Source organism: Anoplopoma fimbria, chromosome 4 (assembly GCF_027596085.1).
Source record: "Anoplopoma fimbria isolate UVic2021 breed Golden Eagle Sablefish chromosome 4, Afim_UVic_2022, whole genome shotgun sequence".
Lineage (NCBI taxonomy): Eukaryota > Metazoa > Chordata > Actinopteri > Perciformes > Anoplopomatidae > Anoplopoma > Anoplopoma fimbria.
Genome location: NC_072452.1, coordinates 25,888,628 through 25,906,127, shown reverse-complemented (window position 1 = coordinate 25,906,127; position 17,500 = coordinate 25,888,628). Strand labels below are relative to the sequence as shown.

Below are 17,500 nucleotides of genomic sequence, written 5' to 3'. Positions count from 1 at the left end.
ATCTATAATAATAATATTATATACCTCATTATCTATAATAATAATATTATATACCTCATTATCTATAATAATAATATATATACCTCATTATCTATAATACTAATATATATTATTATTATAATACTATCCCTATATATATGATTTTATTATAATAATATTATTATATACCTCATTATCTATAATACTAATATAATATATTATATACCTATTATATTATAATTAATATTATTATATACCACATCTATCCCTAATATTATATGATTTTATTATCTATTAATATTATTATATACCTCATTATCTATAATACTAATAATAATATTATTATATACCTCATTATCTAATAATAATATTATTATATACCTCATTATCTATAATAATAATAATATTATTATATACCTCATTATCTATAATATTATTATATATATATACCTCATTATCTATAATATATAATATTATATATTTTAATATTATTATATTATATATACCTCATTATCTATAATACTAATAATAATAATATTATCATATACCTCATTATCCCTAAAACCTGATGTAATATTATATGATTTAATATTACAATAATAATATTATTATATACCTCATTATCCCTAATATTATATGATTTTATATTACAATTAATATTATTATATACCTCATTATCTATAATACCTGATGTAATATTATATGATTTTATTACAATTCATATTATTATATACCTCAGTATCCCTAATACCTGATGTAATATTATATGATTTTATTACTATTAATATTATTATATACCTCAGTATCCCTAATATTATATGATTTTATTACAATTAATATTATTATATACCTCAGTATCCCTAATACCTGATGTAATATTATATGATTTTATTACAATTAATATTATTATATACCTCAGTATCCCTAATACCTGATGTAATATTATATGATTTTATTACAATTAATATTATTATATACCTCAGTATCTATAATACCTGATGTAATATTCTATGATTTTATTACAATTAATATTATTATATACCTCAGTATCCCTAATACCTGATGTAATATTATATGATTTTATTACAATTATTATTATATACCTCAGTATCCCTAATATTATATGATTGTATTACAATTAATATTATTATATACCACAGTATCCCTAATACCTGATGTAATATTATATGATTTTATTACAATTAATATTATTATGTACCTCAATTAATATTATTATATACCACAGTGTTACAGGTACAGCCTGTAACACTGTGTTTAAAATAATACTTTCATTTTTACATTATATATTTAATTAAAATTATTTTAAGTCCTTCTAGATAATCATACAAATATTCTGTATTTTCCTCATAAGGAATTATTTTGGCAAAGAATTCAAGAAATATATATTAATATTATTATTTTTTAAATGAAATATCAAGTAAATAAAATATATTTTTACTTGAGGGAAAAAAATAAAATACAAATGTATATTTATACTTATGATTTTACTTAATTCCTGTAAAAAAAAAAATCTCAATACAGTATGACCTAATTCTCAAAAAAAACTTTCAGTATCCCTAATACCCTGATGTAATATTCTCATAAAATTCATACTATTATGAGTTAAGTTGTAATTATATAAGAAGTTCTTATCTTTCAAGAACTTCTTGTCATTTTCACAATCACATTTTTACAGGATGAAGTTGAAATAGGAGAAAAAAACGTAATTATTTCACTAGAAAAAGCATAATATTTTGAGTCCTAATATTACAACTGTTTATTGTTATAGTCACAGTCTAATGGTGGAAGAGCTACTAAGATGCTGATATGTCCAAAATATTACACCTATATAGGACATGCCATATCTCATTAACAATATATATCACAATATAGCATGTTCTCTTTTAGTTCAATAAATAATAAGCCTATGTTAAATTACCACATAATGGTAAAACTTGCAAAATGAGCACGACAGTTTAAAGTGAAATTACACTTGAAAAAGATAAATATTTCCATATATTCACATGTGTTATTCAATTTGAAGTGAGTGGTGTAAAATGTGACGTAAGTTCAAAAACACATTCTTTAGAAGATATTCCCGCAACGCAGATAAAATATAACAATTACCTTTTAGTATTTGTTGTTATTTGATAACCACTAATAAATAAAACCATTTATATTTGGCAAATAGATTTCTGAGCCACTTTTGTTACCGGAGAGGTGAAAGAAAAACATCAGCACTGAAACCTGAATGTAAACTGAAAGTGGAAAACATTCATATTCTTAGCTCACAACTAAGAATAGAAAACTTTCATTTTCATATAAACAAATTCACAATTTACTGCATGTTTGTGGTATTCTTCTTTTCCTTAGGGGTTGAGCTTTTTGACGCAACCAGTAAAACATGACAAAGCAGAAGCTGATTAATCCATAAGTCGATTCAAAACCCTTTTTTCAACTTTTGAGAAACATTCACTTGTTCCAGCTGCTCAAATGTGAGAATTTGCTGCTTTTATTTGCTTCATATAATATTAAACTCAATAAGTTTGTGTTGGTGGTCGGACAAAAAACAATCGAAGATTTCACCTTGGATCATTTTCAATATTTTTGTGAGATTCTTAAGATTGTCTTATAAATAAATGATTGACAACAGTAGTTGTCCTTAAGTTTGATATTTTATTCCTGCTTCACTAAGCTGTCAGGGTGGTTTCTGACTATTGAACCTTTTAGGAGTTTCAACGTGCTTCTTGTTGTTCATTGCGCAGTGTTCTTAAATGGAATGTTGGATACTCAACCCGACTCATCACAAAATTCAGAGAGTACTCTCAACATAAAAGTATATTAGGCAGGGTCCAAAAATAAAACATGCCATCGGCCAAATGTGAGTAAATTTAGTTTTTGATTATCCGCCACGCAAGCCAGCTGAACATGTCTCTCTCCACATGCTGGAGAAGCTGCTTGTTTCTATTACTTATTACTGTTAATTACTTTTGCCCTCTACTATGATATGGTTTGAGACATGAGACCAAGAAGACATGCTAAATAGTAAGAAATGGTAAAATGTAATTTATTTCTTGCTGGTAATAATCTGGCTGGTCATTTATTTATGTTTTTATCTAGAAAACCAACACTTTAAAGCTTAAAAAAAAAACGACAAATCATCTAAAGAAATCTCAAATCTAGACTGGAGATTAGTCGACTGAGAGAGGTCAACCCTACCAACTTTACTGGTTCACTAAAAAGTTTATTTTGGCCAATAAAAGGTTTAAAGGGAAGTCAAACAAGAGTTTCTTTGTTATATCCAAGGTTTGACCTTCTGTTTAAAACCTGTGTGCTGTTTGAGCTCCCCCCCACATCCACAGTGTCAATATTTTAAACAATAGAATAGTAATCTGACTCATGGGGGAACAATGAACCAACACAAAGACAATAAAGATTTAGTTTATTGAAGTGTCTTCAGGCGGCTGTACGATACGCAAACAGGACAGTTTTTTAAAGGCAATGCTCATCAGTCAAGGAAATATAGTAAAAGTCTATTTTACAATCCGGTTATGTTTCTGTGTCCAAAACTCAAGAAACATTTAAAGCTGGAGTGTGGAACTTGTGTCTCCCCCTGCTGGCAGTGACAGTTATTCAAATCGTAATATTTTAATCTGAATTACACAAACACTGTCGACGTGTTTAAGTCGTATGTCCCCAAACGGCGCTCTTTTTGGTCTTCATTCCTTCCTCTGAACGCAGAGTTTCTGGACTATCCCGGAGCGTTCTCTCCAGATACTTTTCTTGGATGCTGTATCTTCTTCTGTAGTTCCAGCTATCGGCATTCTTCTGGTTTTCTCAGCGGAGAATTTGTCGCCACTGAGGAATACCATTACCGTTGCGATGTTCATTTTTATGCATAAGACTCGCACTCAAGCTGTAACTTCCTTTTTATATTTGCACAAAATATACTCATGTAGGTGAAAAGAATCAAGCAGTTTGTGAAGTAGCTCCAACGTGACTCGTTATTTCCCCCAAATTATATTATATAATTATTATACTTTTAAAAATACAGTTTGATTCAACAATTATTGGATAAAATTATTAATTTTAATTAGATCAACTTTCTTAAACAATTTTTTCCCGTTTGTGTGTTCCTCCCTTTGGAGATCAAACTTTTTGTTTGGCCCTGGTGAAAATTTGAACGCCAACAAATATGGATTGAATCAGAATATTTCTCTAGATTAAAACATGTTGTACTTTTTTTTTAATCACATGCTAGCTCTGAAGTTATTAGAAATGTTTTGGATCACAAGAATTTGAAATGACCCAATGCACTGGAATCAATTTCTATGCATAAAAAAAAGAAACTTTAGAGTATGCAGTACCGCGGTAGATTTAAGTGGATCTGAAGATTTTCCAGCTGCCCTTTTTTAAGTAATCGCATTAATCTTTTTAATAACATCAGTAGTAGTCTGTGTACTTTCTGTCCGGGGTGTTGGTTTCCTCTCCCAGCTGCTTCTGTCACAGTCGCTGTCTGAATTCCTGACTATTTACTCGCCTCCCGAACGCCAGTCGAATCTGAAAGATGAGCTGTTTGTGTGTGCCGAGCCCGTATGTCGCATACCGACGCACACACACAGCGGCCCTGAAATACAACCCGGCGTCCTATAATCTGGCCTCCCGACTCTTCTGTCCGCACAACTCGCCGCTGAGTAAAAATAGACCGGCTGCTTACACATCAATAACGTGTGTCTCAGTTTGTTTTCTAATGCCGCGTTCACATGGGAGATAAAAGTTCAGCTATATGTCGTTTTAAAACAAATGTCTCACTTTGTAGTAATGTTAGGCAGCGTAAATGTTTAAATGACAACTAAATGTCAAATATAGAGACATGTCCAATGTGACAAATGTCTTGTTTTGTCCGACGGTTGGTCAAAAACCTCAAAGATATTCAATTTACTATGATGCAAAACAGAAAATCTTAACTAGAGCTGCACCTAATGTTTATTCTTTATTGATTAATATAAAAACTAATTTATTCTGAAGATTATTTTTGTAGCGATAAAGTTTGACTCACCATCTATTCTGAATCTGTCAAGGCATAGGGAATACAGCAGTAATGTGATTCTATTGTGAACAAAATACCTGTGTTTAAAATGATCAGGAGAGCAAGTAACTTTAGCAGCAACGGAGCTAACGGCTAACGTACAGAGGTTCCATTCAAATTCAGCAAAACTTAAAAGCTTAAAATAGATATTTGAGATGAATTATGAGCTGTTTCACTTCCTAACACGAGCTCTAAGAACATTTAAATACATCAATAACACTACTGATGACTAGATAGTCAAAGCAAGTTTTTAATAATTCAATCATTTGTTCCATTATCATTTTAAAATGTGAGCTTTATGCTAATAAGGATTTGTCGTTTCCTTTCTCTCGATCTCACCTACAGACATTTCATCGGTCAAACGCTCATTTTCTGACCGAACAGTTGAAAATAAGTAACATCTCATGAAGTTATAACTCGGTTATTCAATTATCGCAAATATCTCACTCGCTGTTGAACAATAAAGCCGATCTGTTGTGTTTTGACAAAAATGAAACGTTTGAACACTTGGAGCCTTGACAGTCGCTGCTGCTTCTTTAATCTCCTCCACAGTAACTCTTCCCTTCTTATCTCATCTGAACACAACTGGCTTTTCTCCTTCTTATCCTCGTGGGTTCTAAGAACTGATGTTGTTGTTAAAGGAGTTTCTATAGCTACAGACGGCCTTCAATACCTCTATTCAGAATCAGGAGGAGCTTTGTTTGTTAAAATAACAAATATAACACAGACGACTGAGGAAGACGTACTCTTGGTAAACACGGGGTTTAAAAGATGTAGAAGTAGGAACATAACAAGAAAACATTGTGGTTCTTATAAAGTCCTGAACTCTGCTGAAGTATTAATAGTTTATTATTAACCATTAATAATGATGTAATGGTACTTGTATATGATCAGTAACAAATTTCTTTCATGTCAGCTCAATTTAAGGGTTTTTTAACTACATAACAAATAGCATTAAAACCATTAATTAAGTCGTACCTTTTTAAAATAACCAACATGTTTCACTTATAGACAATACAGATACACTTTTAAGAACAATGCAATGTATGTTCTTGAGAATAGAATGGCTTTGCTTTGCATTAAACGCATCCATTCTGGTTTTTTTATGCATTTTTATTCTTTAAAATAAGGTATAAAATAAGAACTTTCTCTTTAATCTTTTTGTCCTCGTTGCTGTCTTGAGGGAATGTTCTCTCCCTCCCTTTTTTTAAAAAGTGTCGTCCGGTGTTTTGTTGCTTCGCTGCAGCCGTTGCCTGAGTTACCTGAATGAATTACGCTCTGTTGAGTGTTTATTTCTGTGTATTCTGTACATCTCATGCTCGGATTATTAATAAATAACTCTTATTGGCCTTCTTTTTTAGGCTCGTGGGGCTTTTGTTGCTCTTTCAGTTGGTGACTGTGGTTGTTGTCTGTCTGTCGCTGTCTGTGCTGTTTATAGTGAAACTCTCACACTGAGCTGAAATGAAACGAGCGCACATGAATCAGATAAATATAATTAATGGACAGACTCGTCCTGCGTTTACTGTTTTATGATGTGTGGTGTTTTGCGGAGCCTGAAATCATCTTAAGAACGCCTCTGTGACAGCTGAAGAAAAATGAATGATTGGATAGTTCTCAATATAGCGGATACCAAAAACAAATATATACATATATCTCTATCCATTGATTATTAGTTAACTTACCTTACATTTGTGTTTTGTCCTTTCATCTTTACCAAATAGCCAGCAACCCCTGAATATGCTTACTAACTGAAACATTTGGTTATATAAGATATTTTTGTGGTGTTTTGTACATTTTAAAGAGTTTATTTTTACTCTTTAGAAATATATTTATTTTTTGCCCATTATAGACATTTTTTTTTAGATTTTACACTCTTGTTTTATATTATGATTTTATAAATTACTTTTTCTATTTCAGGTGAATTATTTTCCTAAATTAATCTTTATTTTGCAATGTTGTCAGTATTATTTCTTTTAGACTCAGTACTTTTTACTCTATTGTTAATATATATGGTTATATTTTTTCTTATACTTCTGTTCTAATTTTCAATCTATGGCAGCAACACTTCCTTTAGGATGATTGAGTTCTTCTCTTAAATCAGACTTCGACTTGTTTTACGTGATTTTTCTTTGTTGATGGTAAAGAGTTTAACTGTTAAACTTTCCCTTTTTTTGGAGATAATCAGCTGCGTCGTTTCAAACAGGAAACAGTTTGAGGGAACAAAATGCAAAATACTAAACAAAGCAGACGGACCGGAAACAGATGTTTTTTGTGATTTGGTTGTTGCAGTGGGACGAGACAGACGATGTTCTGTCTGATTACTGATCTTTTTTTTTTTTTTTGTGAACAGCTCTTTTTTTTATTATGACGGTTTTTGTCTTTTATTATTTTTATTTTTTATTATTATGTATTTTCAAGACTTTAAAGTCAGTGTTTGACATTCGGGATCTTTTTTTTTAATTTCATCTTTATTTTAACTTTCTCTTCTTCTCTGTTTTCAGGAGCTAACCGATCTGTCCAGAGATCCTCCGGCTCAGTGCTCTGCTGGACCCGTCGGGGAAGACAGTAAGATGATCTTTTTTTATTTTGCATTTTATTTCCCTCCCAAATTGATCAACAAAGACACAGACTGTCAGCCGTGGCAGTTTATTTATTTACCTCTGACTCAGCAAATATACTTTACTAACCCTCTTTTTTTCTTATTGCAGTGTTTCATTGGCAAGCTACTATTATGGGGCCTGTAAGTATTAAACTGATGTGACTTTTGTGTTTTTGTAGAATAAATGTAATCAGAGGATTAGTCCTTTTATTACAAGATACAACTCAAAGGGAAATGAAGTTTTTATGAGGTTCTGCAGAGGAACCACCTGAGAGAAAATACTCCTTTATAACACCGGCATTGAAACGGAAATCATCCTTTCACTTCCATGTTTATAAACACAGAAGGGTTGGAGGCAAAGATGTAAAATAGTGCTTAAGTTATAATTTAACAGATATATTTACTTGTGCTAGAGAGTAATTCCAAAGTGAATAAACAGGAATGTATTAAATATGTGTGTAAACATACAGCTATACATTTGTAAACTGGTAGTAAAAGTATATAAAACAATGTCTAGCGCTTTTCTAAAACAATTATTCAAATATAGTAATATTTAAACTAATCTTAGGAGTGTCGGTGTGTTAATGTATAAATGTGTAACCTTTGTTTTCTGTGTTTTTTCTCTGCTGCAGCCTGACAGTCCCTATCAGGGTGGCGTATTTTTCCTGACTATTCATTTCCCCACAGATTATCCCTTCAAACCACCCAAGGTCAGTCAGCTGCTCCTCTCACTCATGATTCTGACGTCTTTAGAGTTTCACAAACACACAGTTTATTACGTAAACAAGTTTTTATTGGTTGCATGAACCTGCAGATCTAATGGTCTGTAATGGACGGACTGTATTGAAAATATGGCCTCCTGTCTCAACTTGAGTACAACAAACGTTTTAGTGTTTTAGTGTGGACAGATATTTTGTAAAATGAAGGACGTGTGAAAATATCCTTTTATAGAAACACCTGTATAAGTGTAATCAGGATCTTAAAGTTGGAGCTTGAAAAGTTCTTCCATTTTGTCTTGAAACACTGTTTTATTCTAGAAGCGGCTCTGATTCTCTGTTTCTCCTCTTTTCCTTCAGGTCGCCTTCACAACAAGAATTTATCACCCAAATATTAACAGTAACGGCAGCATCTGCTTGGATATATTGAGATCACAGTGGTCTCCTGCATTAACTATCTCTAAAGGTAAGATCATGTGTGCAGAACTCTGACTTTAATTTAACAGTATGGATCGTTAAGATTCATAAAACAAAGTCTTAATCTTGCAAACTCTATTATGAAATTATTGATGTTATTTTGTTCTCTCTGCAGTCCTTTTGTCCATTTGTTCTCTGTTATGTGACCCGAACCCTGACGACCCGCTAGTGCCAGAGATCGCCCGCATCTACAAAACAGACCCTGTTAAGTGAGTTCATCTGTTTAAAATATAATCTAACAGGTCGAGTTAACATCCATAACATGGACCCTTTTAAGTGAGTTCTGTTTATTTAAAAATAAAACAAACTGATAAAAATTCATGAATTTCAGTCAGTTACATCAGTAAAACGAAAAAACAACCTTTTTTATTTATTTAACCTTTTTCTAATCATTTAAACCTAATCATTTAATTTATTCATGATATAATGTATATAAATGGCAAAATAGGTGCCAATAAGTCAAACTGAGCAGCTGTGAAAACAGTTGTTGATTTAGTAAAAGTTTGTAGAAGACCAACCAACATTTTTATGGCTAAAAAGATTAAATAAAGTGAATCACCAACAGTTTGGGTCAAAGATGAAATCAGGTGCAAAAACCTTCATCATCCGTCATGAACGTTAATATTTAATATATTTTCTCTGGAAACTTGAATCTGCTCTAAAGCAGAAGCACATCAGGACGTAGAGTAGCGTCTGTCGTTAACCAGAGTGTCTGTCTCAGGTATAGCAGACTAGCCAGGGAGTGGACAGAGAAGTATGCCATGCTGTGAGAGGGTAAGAGCTCAGCTGTCGTCTGATTGGAGCAGAGCTACTCACCTGAGCGGTTTCTGTAAAAACTCCTCAGGCTGGATTTGGATTTGAAGCACGTCGATGCAAAGCATGGCTCCGGAAACAAAGAGAGTCTGAGCTGCTCATGTTTCATGTTTTAGCCTTTTTAATAATGAATCCTTCACTTTCCTGCATCTCAACAAAAATATGTTAGTTTAAAAAAATACACAAACTACATTTAAGGGACAGTTGTGTGTTTGTATGAGCTTCTTCTTCATCGTCAGTTTTCTACCACAGCTGTTATCTCGGCTCTCTTCAACTCCACCAGACCGCATCGACAAAAACAGTCATTTCACCTCACAGAACTCCACCGCTGCCTCCATCGGTTAGTTTGTTTGTTATTCTGTGACTTTGGTGTTTTTAAAGGCTTAGTTTGGATTCACCAAAGTCACACAACACAAACAAACTAACCATTTGTGGCAACAATAGAGCAGAAACTCCTGTGTTCTGAGAGGTTAAATTACTGTTTTTGTGCATAGAGTCTTGTGTCTCTGAAGAGATTATAGATAACAGCTTCAGTTCTGACAGAAAGGTAAAGAGGTGAACATATTCTAAATATAGTGTTTACTTAAACTGGTATTGATTCTTTTAGGTGTCTTAAATGCGTCCACAGTAGTAGATTGATTTGCTCCGTCTACTGCAGTGAAATAAACTGACAATGGAGAAGAACCTCAAACATGAAAAAACAGTGACGGCTGGTTTTTTTTTTAATTTTTTTTTTTTACCTGCATGAAAAATATAAAGATACTTCAGTGAGTTTACTTTGAAACACAGGAAACGTTTGTTTCCTTAAATGACAGCGAAAAACTGATAACAAGAAATGACGATTACATCATTTCCTGTCTTTGGAAACTTTGTGTGTTAACATTAAATTTCATAACGTAAAAATAAAGTAAAAGTCCTTCTTTCAAATTCCTACACACGTTTAACTACATAAGTATCAAAAGTAAAAGTTCTCCTGTATTTTAACTACACACCATTTTATTTTTTATTTTTTAAGAGGTCACAAACGGAAGGTTCTGGTTTAATTTTTTAACAGTGTGTTGAATTGTGTAAACAAAATTTAAACCCATCAACGGTAAAGCAACTACAGATAAAAATGATAGATGAGTAAAATATCTGACAAATGTCTGAAATATTTTAGGAAAATATCTAAAAATATGGGTAAAATATCTGAAATTATGAGTACAATATATATCTTAAAAATAAGAATAAAATATTCAGAAAAATATGGATAAATATCCAAGGAAATCTTAAAATATCCGAAAATATATTAGTTTGATATCCAATCGATATGAGAAAAAAATCATAACAGTATTAGAAAAATATCTGGAAAATTATAATAAAATAACACCAAAAAAATACCCCAAACTAGAAACATGTATTTATATTTTTTGTTTAACCTTTATCTATACAGAGTGAGTTTGCTGAACTTTTTAGGGCAACTAACTTTTTTTACAGTTCAGTGTGAAAGAGACGAATTAACAGAACCAGCAGCCGGTTGTGATGCAGCACTGAGTGTGTGTTGTGTTTGAAGGCATGGCATCGTCTCTGCTCCACCTGTGATCAGCTGATTGACTCACCTGTACGTTTCTCTTCCTGCAGGTACAACAAGACTGCTCAGGACTGGACTCAGAAATACGCCATGTGACCCTCCTCCTCCTCCTCCTCCTCCTTCTTCTTCTCTCTCACTGCTGGAATAAACTGTTTGATTTTTCTCATGTGGCCACGCCCCCTCCCTTCTCATCAGCCAATAACAGCAATTTGTTCATAATATTTTCTTTTTGGTCCTAAATGCTTTTAAATTCTTGATTTTTTTGTTTTGTTTTATTTTTCTTTCTCTGCTTTTCAAAATAAAATTTAAAAAGTAAACCAGGTGAAGGGCTGAGGACTCTGAGCTGTGAATGTGCCAACTGCAAAACAAACGAGAAAAACGCAGTGGACTGAAGAGAGAACTGTTACAATAAAATAAATAAATAAAAAATAATAATTTAATGCATGTCAGTGATTGGTTCATGTGCTGCTGAGATATATATATAAAAATAAAAGAAACGACAGCCTTTTTTTGGTTTTATTCTGTTTTTGTTTTGTTGTTTTTAGACGAGAGAGCCGTTAGTTCATCCATCATCCAACACTGTTCTCCTCTTTTTGCACTGAAGATGAAACTCAAAGCTCTCAACGGCTGATTGATCAACTAATCGCTCTGTGATGGGTTTTTTTCTCAATAAAGTTGAACAAATTGCAGTTTTCCCGTTGTACTGTCTTTATTTCCTCCTAATATTTGTGTTTAGGGCTTCAACTTAAAATGAAATATATTTTAAACCTGAATATCTGTTATCTCTGTTAATCGTTTAGTCTGAAAAATGTGGTGAAACATTCAGTTTAATGTCACAGAACACAAATAACTGACTTAAATGATTCTCAAGTGTTTTTAATCAATAATCCAATCAATAATCACTCCAGTTCTTATTTGTATTGATGTCATTTTGTTCAGAAGTTTGATTTTTAATAAAGCTGCAGCTGAATTGATGCCGGATTCAAACTCAAAAAAGTGAATTTGTAGCGAATTAGATGTTAATTTACCAAAAGTACTCCTGAAATACTACTGTGTAGAAATGCTATGTAACCAGTAAAAGTCCTGTAGTCTAAATTGTACTTGAGTAAAAATGCATTACCAGCAGAATGTCAATTAAGTATAAAAAACTAAAGCACTCACTAGGCCAAATGTCCAGTGGTGGAATGTAACGGAGTACATTTACTCTAATAAGTACTTTACTTTGGTGTTTTCTTAGTTTACAAATTAAGTTCTTGTCACAGAGAACAGTTTATAAAATGATTTCTTGTAAACTACCCAACAGTTAGTTGGATAAATCTACATAATTAAATGAATCATTAGTTCAAGCTCAACCAACTACAAGAGTGAAATCCTGCCTGTACATTACTGCAGGAGTAATAATGATCTAATGATAGAATATATAAAAGTACAACAGTCTTTGAAGACTTTAACTACATTTACTGATTATACCGACATACTTTTACTGAAGGAACATTTTACAGTAGCAGAGCATTTATGCTGTGTGGTTATGATGTGTACTTTTACTTTAACACAGTATTTTAACAGTTTGGTATAAGTACTTTTACTGTAACAGCAACACTGTGTGTTACTAGTACTCTTACAATAACAGAGTATTATTACAGTGTGATATAAGTACTTTTACTCTAACAGTGCATTTTGCTGCGTGGTATGTGTACTTTTACTTTAACACAGTATTTTACCAGTTTGGTAAAAGTACTTTTACTGTAACAGTATTTTTTCCACTGTGTGTTACTAGTACTCTTAGAATAACAGAGTATTATTACACTGGTATTAATACTATATAATTGGGTAATTGTTCAGTACTATATATATATATATTAATTATCTTTATATTTTATTTCTATTTTAGCATTTTATTTTTATATTTTGATATATTATATATTGGGTAATTGTTCAGTTTTAATATATATGCTTCGATTTCATTATGATTATATTAATTATCTTTTATTTCAAATTATTCTATTTTATTTCTGATTTTAGCGTTTTATTATTATATTTTGATTATTGTGATTGATTGTTTGTAAAGCACCTTGAGATGTCATTTGTATTTTTGTGATTCTGGGCTATACAAAATAAACTGAAAATCCATATATATATATATATATAATATATATATATATATATATATATATATATATATATATATATATATATATATTCATATATATATATACATATATATATACATATATATATATATATATATATATGTATATAGCCCTCTATACCTGTATATTTGTATATACAGTATGTGATAAGGATGTAGTATATACAAATATATATACATACTGAATAATAGAATATATATATATATATGTATATATATATATTATATATATGTATATATATAGTATATATATATATATATATATATACTATATATACAGTATATATATATATACTGATATATATATATATATATATATATATATATATATATATATATATATATATATACTATATATACTTATATATATAAGACAGTACCATTGTAGTACACAGGTTGTAAAGCTGTTTATAGAAGGTAAAAAAGAACAGTGCCCTTATAAGGAGAACAACAACAACAAAAAGAGGACGAAGAAGAAGAAGAAGAAGAAGAAGAAGAAGAAGAAGAAGAAGAAGAAGAAGAAGAAGAAGAAGAGGAGGCCGCTGATTGGACGCCGCCGACCAATCAGATCAGAGCAGAAGTTTCTGAAGGAGTCAAGCGGCTCCTCAGTGACACTAAGACTTTATATAAGACTTTATAATAAGACTTTATAATAAGACTTTATAATAAGACTTTATAACAAGACTTTATAATAAGACTTTATATAAGACTTTATTATAAGACTTTATTATAAGACTTTATAATAAGACTTTATAATAAGACTTTATAATAAGACTTTATAAAGACTTTATATAAGACTTTATAATAAGACTTTATAATAAGACTTTATAATAAGACTTTATAATAAGACTTTATAATAAGACTTTATAATAAGACTTTATTATAAGACTTTATAATAAGACTTTATAATAAGACTTTATAATAAGACTTTATAATAAGACTTTATAATAAGACTTTAAATAAGACTTTATAATAAGACTTTATAAGACTTTATAATAAGACTTTATAATAAGACTTTATATAAGACTTTATAATAAGACTTTATAATAAGACTTTATCATAATCAATAAGACTTTATAAGACTTTATAATAAGACTTTATAATAAGACTTTATAAGACTTTATAAGACTTTATAATAAGACTTTATAATAAGACTTTATAATAAGACTTTATAATAAGACTTTATAATAAGACTTTATAATAAGACTTTATAATAAGACTTTATAATAAGACTTTATAATAAGACTTTATAACAAGACTTTATAATAAGACTTTATATAACAAGACTTTATAAGACTTTATAAGACTTTATAATAAGACTTTATAATAAGACTTTATAATAAGACTTTATAATAAGACTTTATAACAAGACTTTATAATAAGACTTTATAATAAGACTTTATAATAAGACTTTATAATAAGACTTTATAATAAGACTTTATTATAAGACTTTATAACAAGACTTTATTATAAGACTTTATAACAAGACTTTATAACAAGACTTTATAATAAGACTTTATAATAAGACTTTATAACAAGACTTTATAACAAGACTTTATAATAAGACTTTATCATAAGACTTTATACTAAGACTTTATAATAAGACTTTATTATAAGACTTTATAATAAGACTTTATTATAAGACTTTATAACAAGACTTTATAATAAGACTTTATAATAAGACTTTATATAAGACTTTATAAGACTTTATAACAAGACTTTATAATAAGACTTTATAATAAGACTTTATTATAAGACTTTATAATAAGACTTTATAATAAGACTTTATAATAAGACTTTATTATAAGACTTTATAATAAGACTTTATAAGACTTTATAATAAGACTTTATATAAGACTTTATAATAAGACTTTATAATAAGACTTTATAATAAGACTTTATAATAAGACTTTATAATAAGACTTTATAATAAGACTTTATAATAAGACTTTATAATAAGACTTTATAATAAGACTTTATAATAAGACTTTATTATAAGACTTTATAATAAGACTTTATAATAAGACTTTATAATAAGACTTTATAATAAGACTTTATAATAAGACTTTATAATAAGACTTTATAATAAGACTTTATTATAAGACTTTATAATAAGACTTTATAATAAGACTTTATAATAAGACTTTATAATAAGACTTTATAATAAGACTTTATAATAAGACTTTATAATAAGACTTTATAATAAGACTTTATAATAAGACTTTATTATAAGACTTTATTATAAGACTTTATTATAAGACTTTATAATAAGACTTTATCATAAGACTTTATAACAAGACTTTATTATAAGACTTTATAATAAGACTTTATAATAAGACTTTATAATAAGACTTTATAATATAACGTAGTTTACATGTCATAACGCAGTACATTCATGTGTTTAAAGAGGTTTATAATAGTACATTAATGCAGTGTTTACTCTGTGAGTACTACGAACATAAAGACTACTGCTCAAACCGTTAGTCACGTGTCTCATGTAAACACGTGTCAGAGTATAAACACATGAACATCTGTCCTTTACTTTACCTAATGTTACTCCACTACATTTAAATAAAGACATTCTTCTTTTTTACTATATTTTTCATAATAGTTGATGTAAATATTTGACTTTAAGAGGCAGAAACCAGAGAATATTTGGCTTTTTTCCCCCATATGTTTGATATTTTTGATATTTCTGATTAGTTTTCCATCAATAAACTAGATAATTAATATTGTATTGATTGTATGTCTGCTTCTATGTGTCGTTAAATTCATTTTTCTCTCTTCCAGGATGCTCAACAAGAGGAAGCTGAAGAGCTGTCATGAGATTCTCCATCGTGCTGTTTATTCCAGTTCTCAGGTACTTTGTTTTATTCTGAAACCTCTGATTATTATTATTATTTTAACAAACTAAAGTAGTTTACATTCTGTAATTACATACAAACGTACATATCGGACACTGAAGAGTGATTTTAGTAGATTTTAGACTGAATTTCTATCAAAAACTATCAAATTTAAAGGCTGTTGAAATGTTTCTCTACCAGAAGTACAACTTGGTGTGACATGACATATTATTATTAATAATAATAACAATGTTTCTAGTAATAACATCGTAAAATATAGCAGACTTGCAGGTTTATGACCTCAGTATTTGTAAAATCATGTGTAACTACACTGCAAGGGACATTTTCTAGTGTTTATATTTTGTTTTACAAGTTTTTTACATTTTTTTTAAGTTGTTGCTTTTCTTCTCAACACCACATTCATATCTATTCAATCATATTTACATTAAAAGATTACGGTGTTTATTAGTTGACTAGTTAAAACTGTGGATTTTCTGAATATCGGTGCTGAAATCAACTAGTTTGATCTTTAAATAACTGTTTAAATAATTTATCAATCAAAACCCCAACAATCCTCTGTGTTCTGTGATCAACTTTTATCTGTTTTTAAATGAATGTGAAGTGAACGTCTTTGGACTGAATATTAAGATAAGATAAGATAAGATAGAACTTTTATTAAGGAGGAAATTCTTGTGTTAATGAGTTTCATTATAGATTACAACAGAATAACAATAAAAAAACAATAAAATAGAATTTAAACATGTATGAACAATAGAATAACAATTATTACGTGAATAGAAAATAACACTGACACCACTGCAAAATAGATAAAAACACAAAAAAGATATATTAAACCTTTTATTTTATTTTATTAATTGACTGTGAATCTTTGTGATCTGTTGGACAAGAAAGATTCTTATTTTAAATCATCATTATAGTAAATAAATAATGTCTTTGTAAGTTGCAGCTCAAATATTCATATGTTTTCTCCACTAGATGGCGCTCTTCACCTTCTTTAAGTGACTTGATATCCAGTGAACTTGGTTTCCTTCTTTCTTCTTAATTTAGGAAATGTTAGATTCAGTCAGACAAACATCTTATTCTTCATTTTTATCACATATGGTTTGAAACCAACACAGCTGGAAATAGTTTACTCTTGTTTCTGTAAAAAGGTTGTTTTTGTGAACTAAAATCAGCATTTTTTATGTCAAGTATTTTAATTTAAGTCTCCTACAGAGTGAAGACACCGACATTACATTACATTA

The 17,500-nt window shown here is 29.7% G+C and overlaps 1 protein-coding gene across 1 annotated transcript in view; it reads left to right on the top strand.

Moving 5' to 3' along the window:
* LOC129089715 (ubiquitin-conjugating enzyme E2-17 kDa-like) overlaps window positions 1-11,930 on the top strand; it is a 13,155-nt gene extending 1,225 nt beyond the window's left edge. Inside the window, exons 2-7 of the mRNA XM_054597050.1 lie at window positions 7,570-7,633; window positions 7,777-7,808; window positions 8,300-8,377; window positions 8,744-8,849; window positions 8,976-9,069; window positions 11,294-11,930. Coding sequence (XP_054453025.1) covers window positions 7,570-7,633; window positions 7,777-7,808; window positions 8,300-8,377; window positions 8,744-8,849; window positions 8,976-9,069; window positions 11,294-11,339 — 420 coding nt within the window. The 3' untranslated portion in view covers window positions 11,340-11,930. The remainder of the gene's footprint in view (window positions 1-7,569; window positions 7,634-7,776; window positions 7,809-8,299; window positions 8,378-8,743; window positions 8,850-8,975; window positions 9,070-11,293) is intronic.
* Window positions 11,931-17,500: the final 5,570 nt, after the last annotated feature.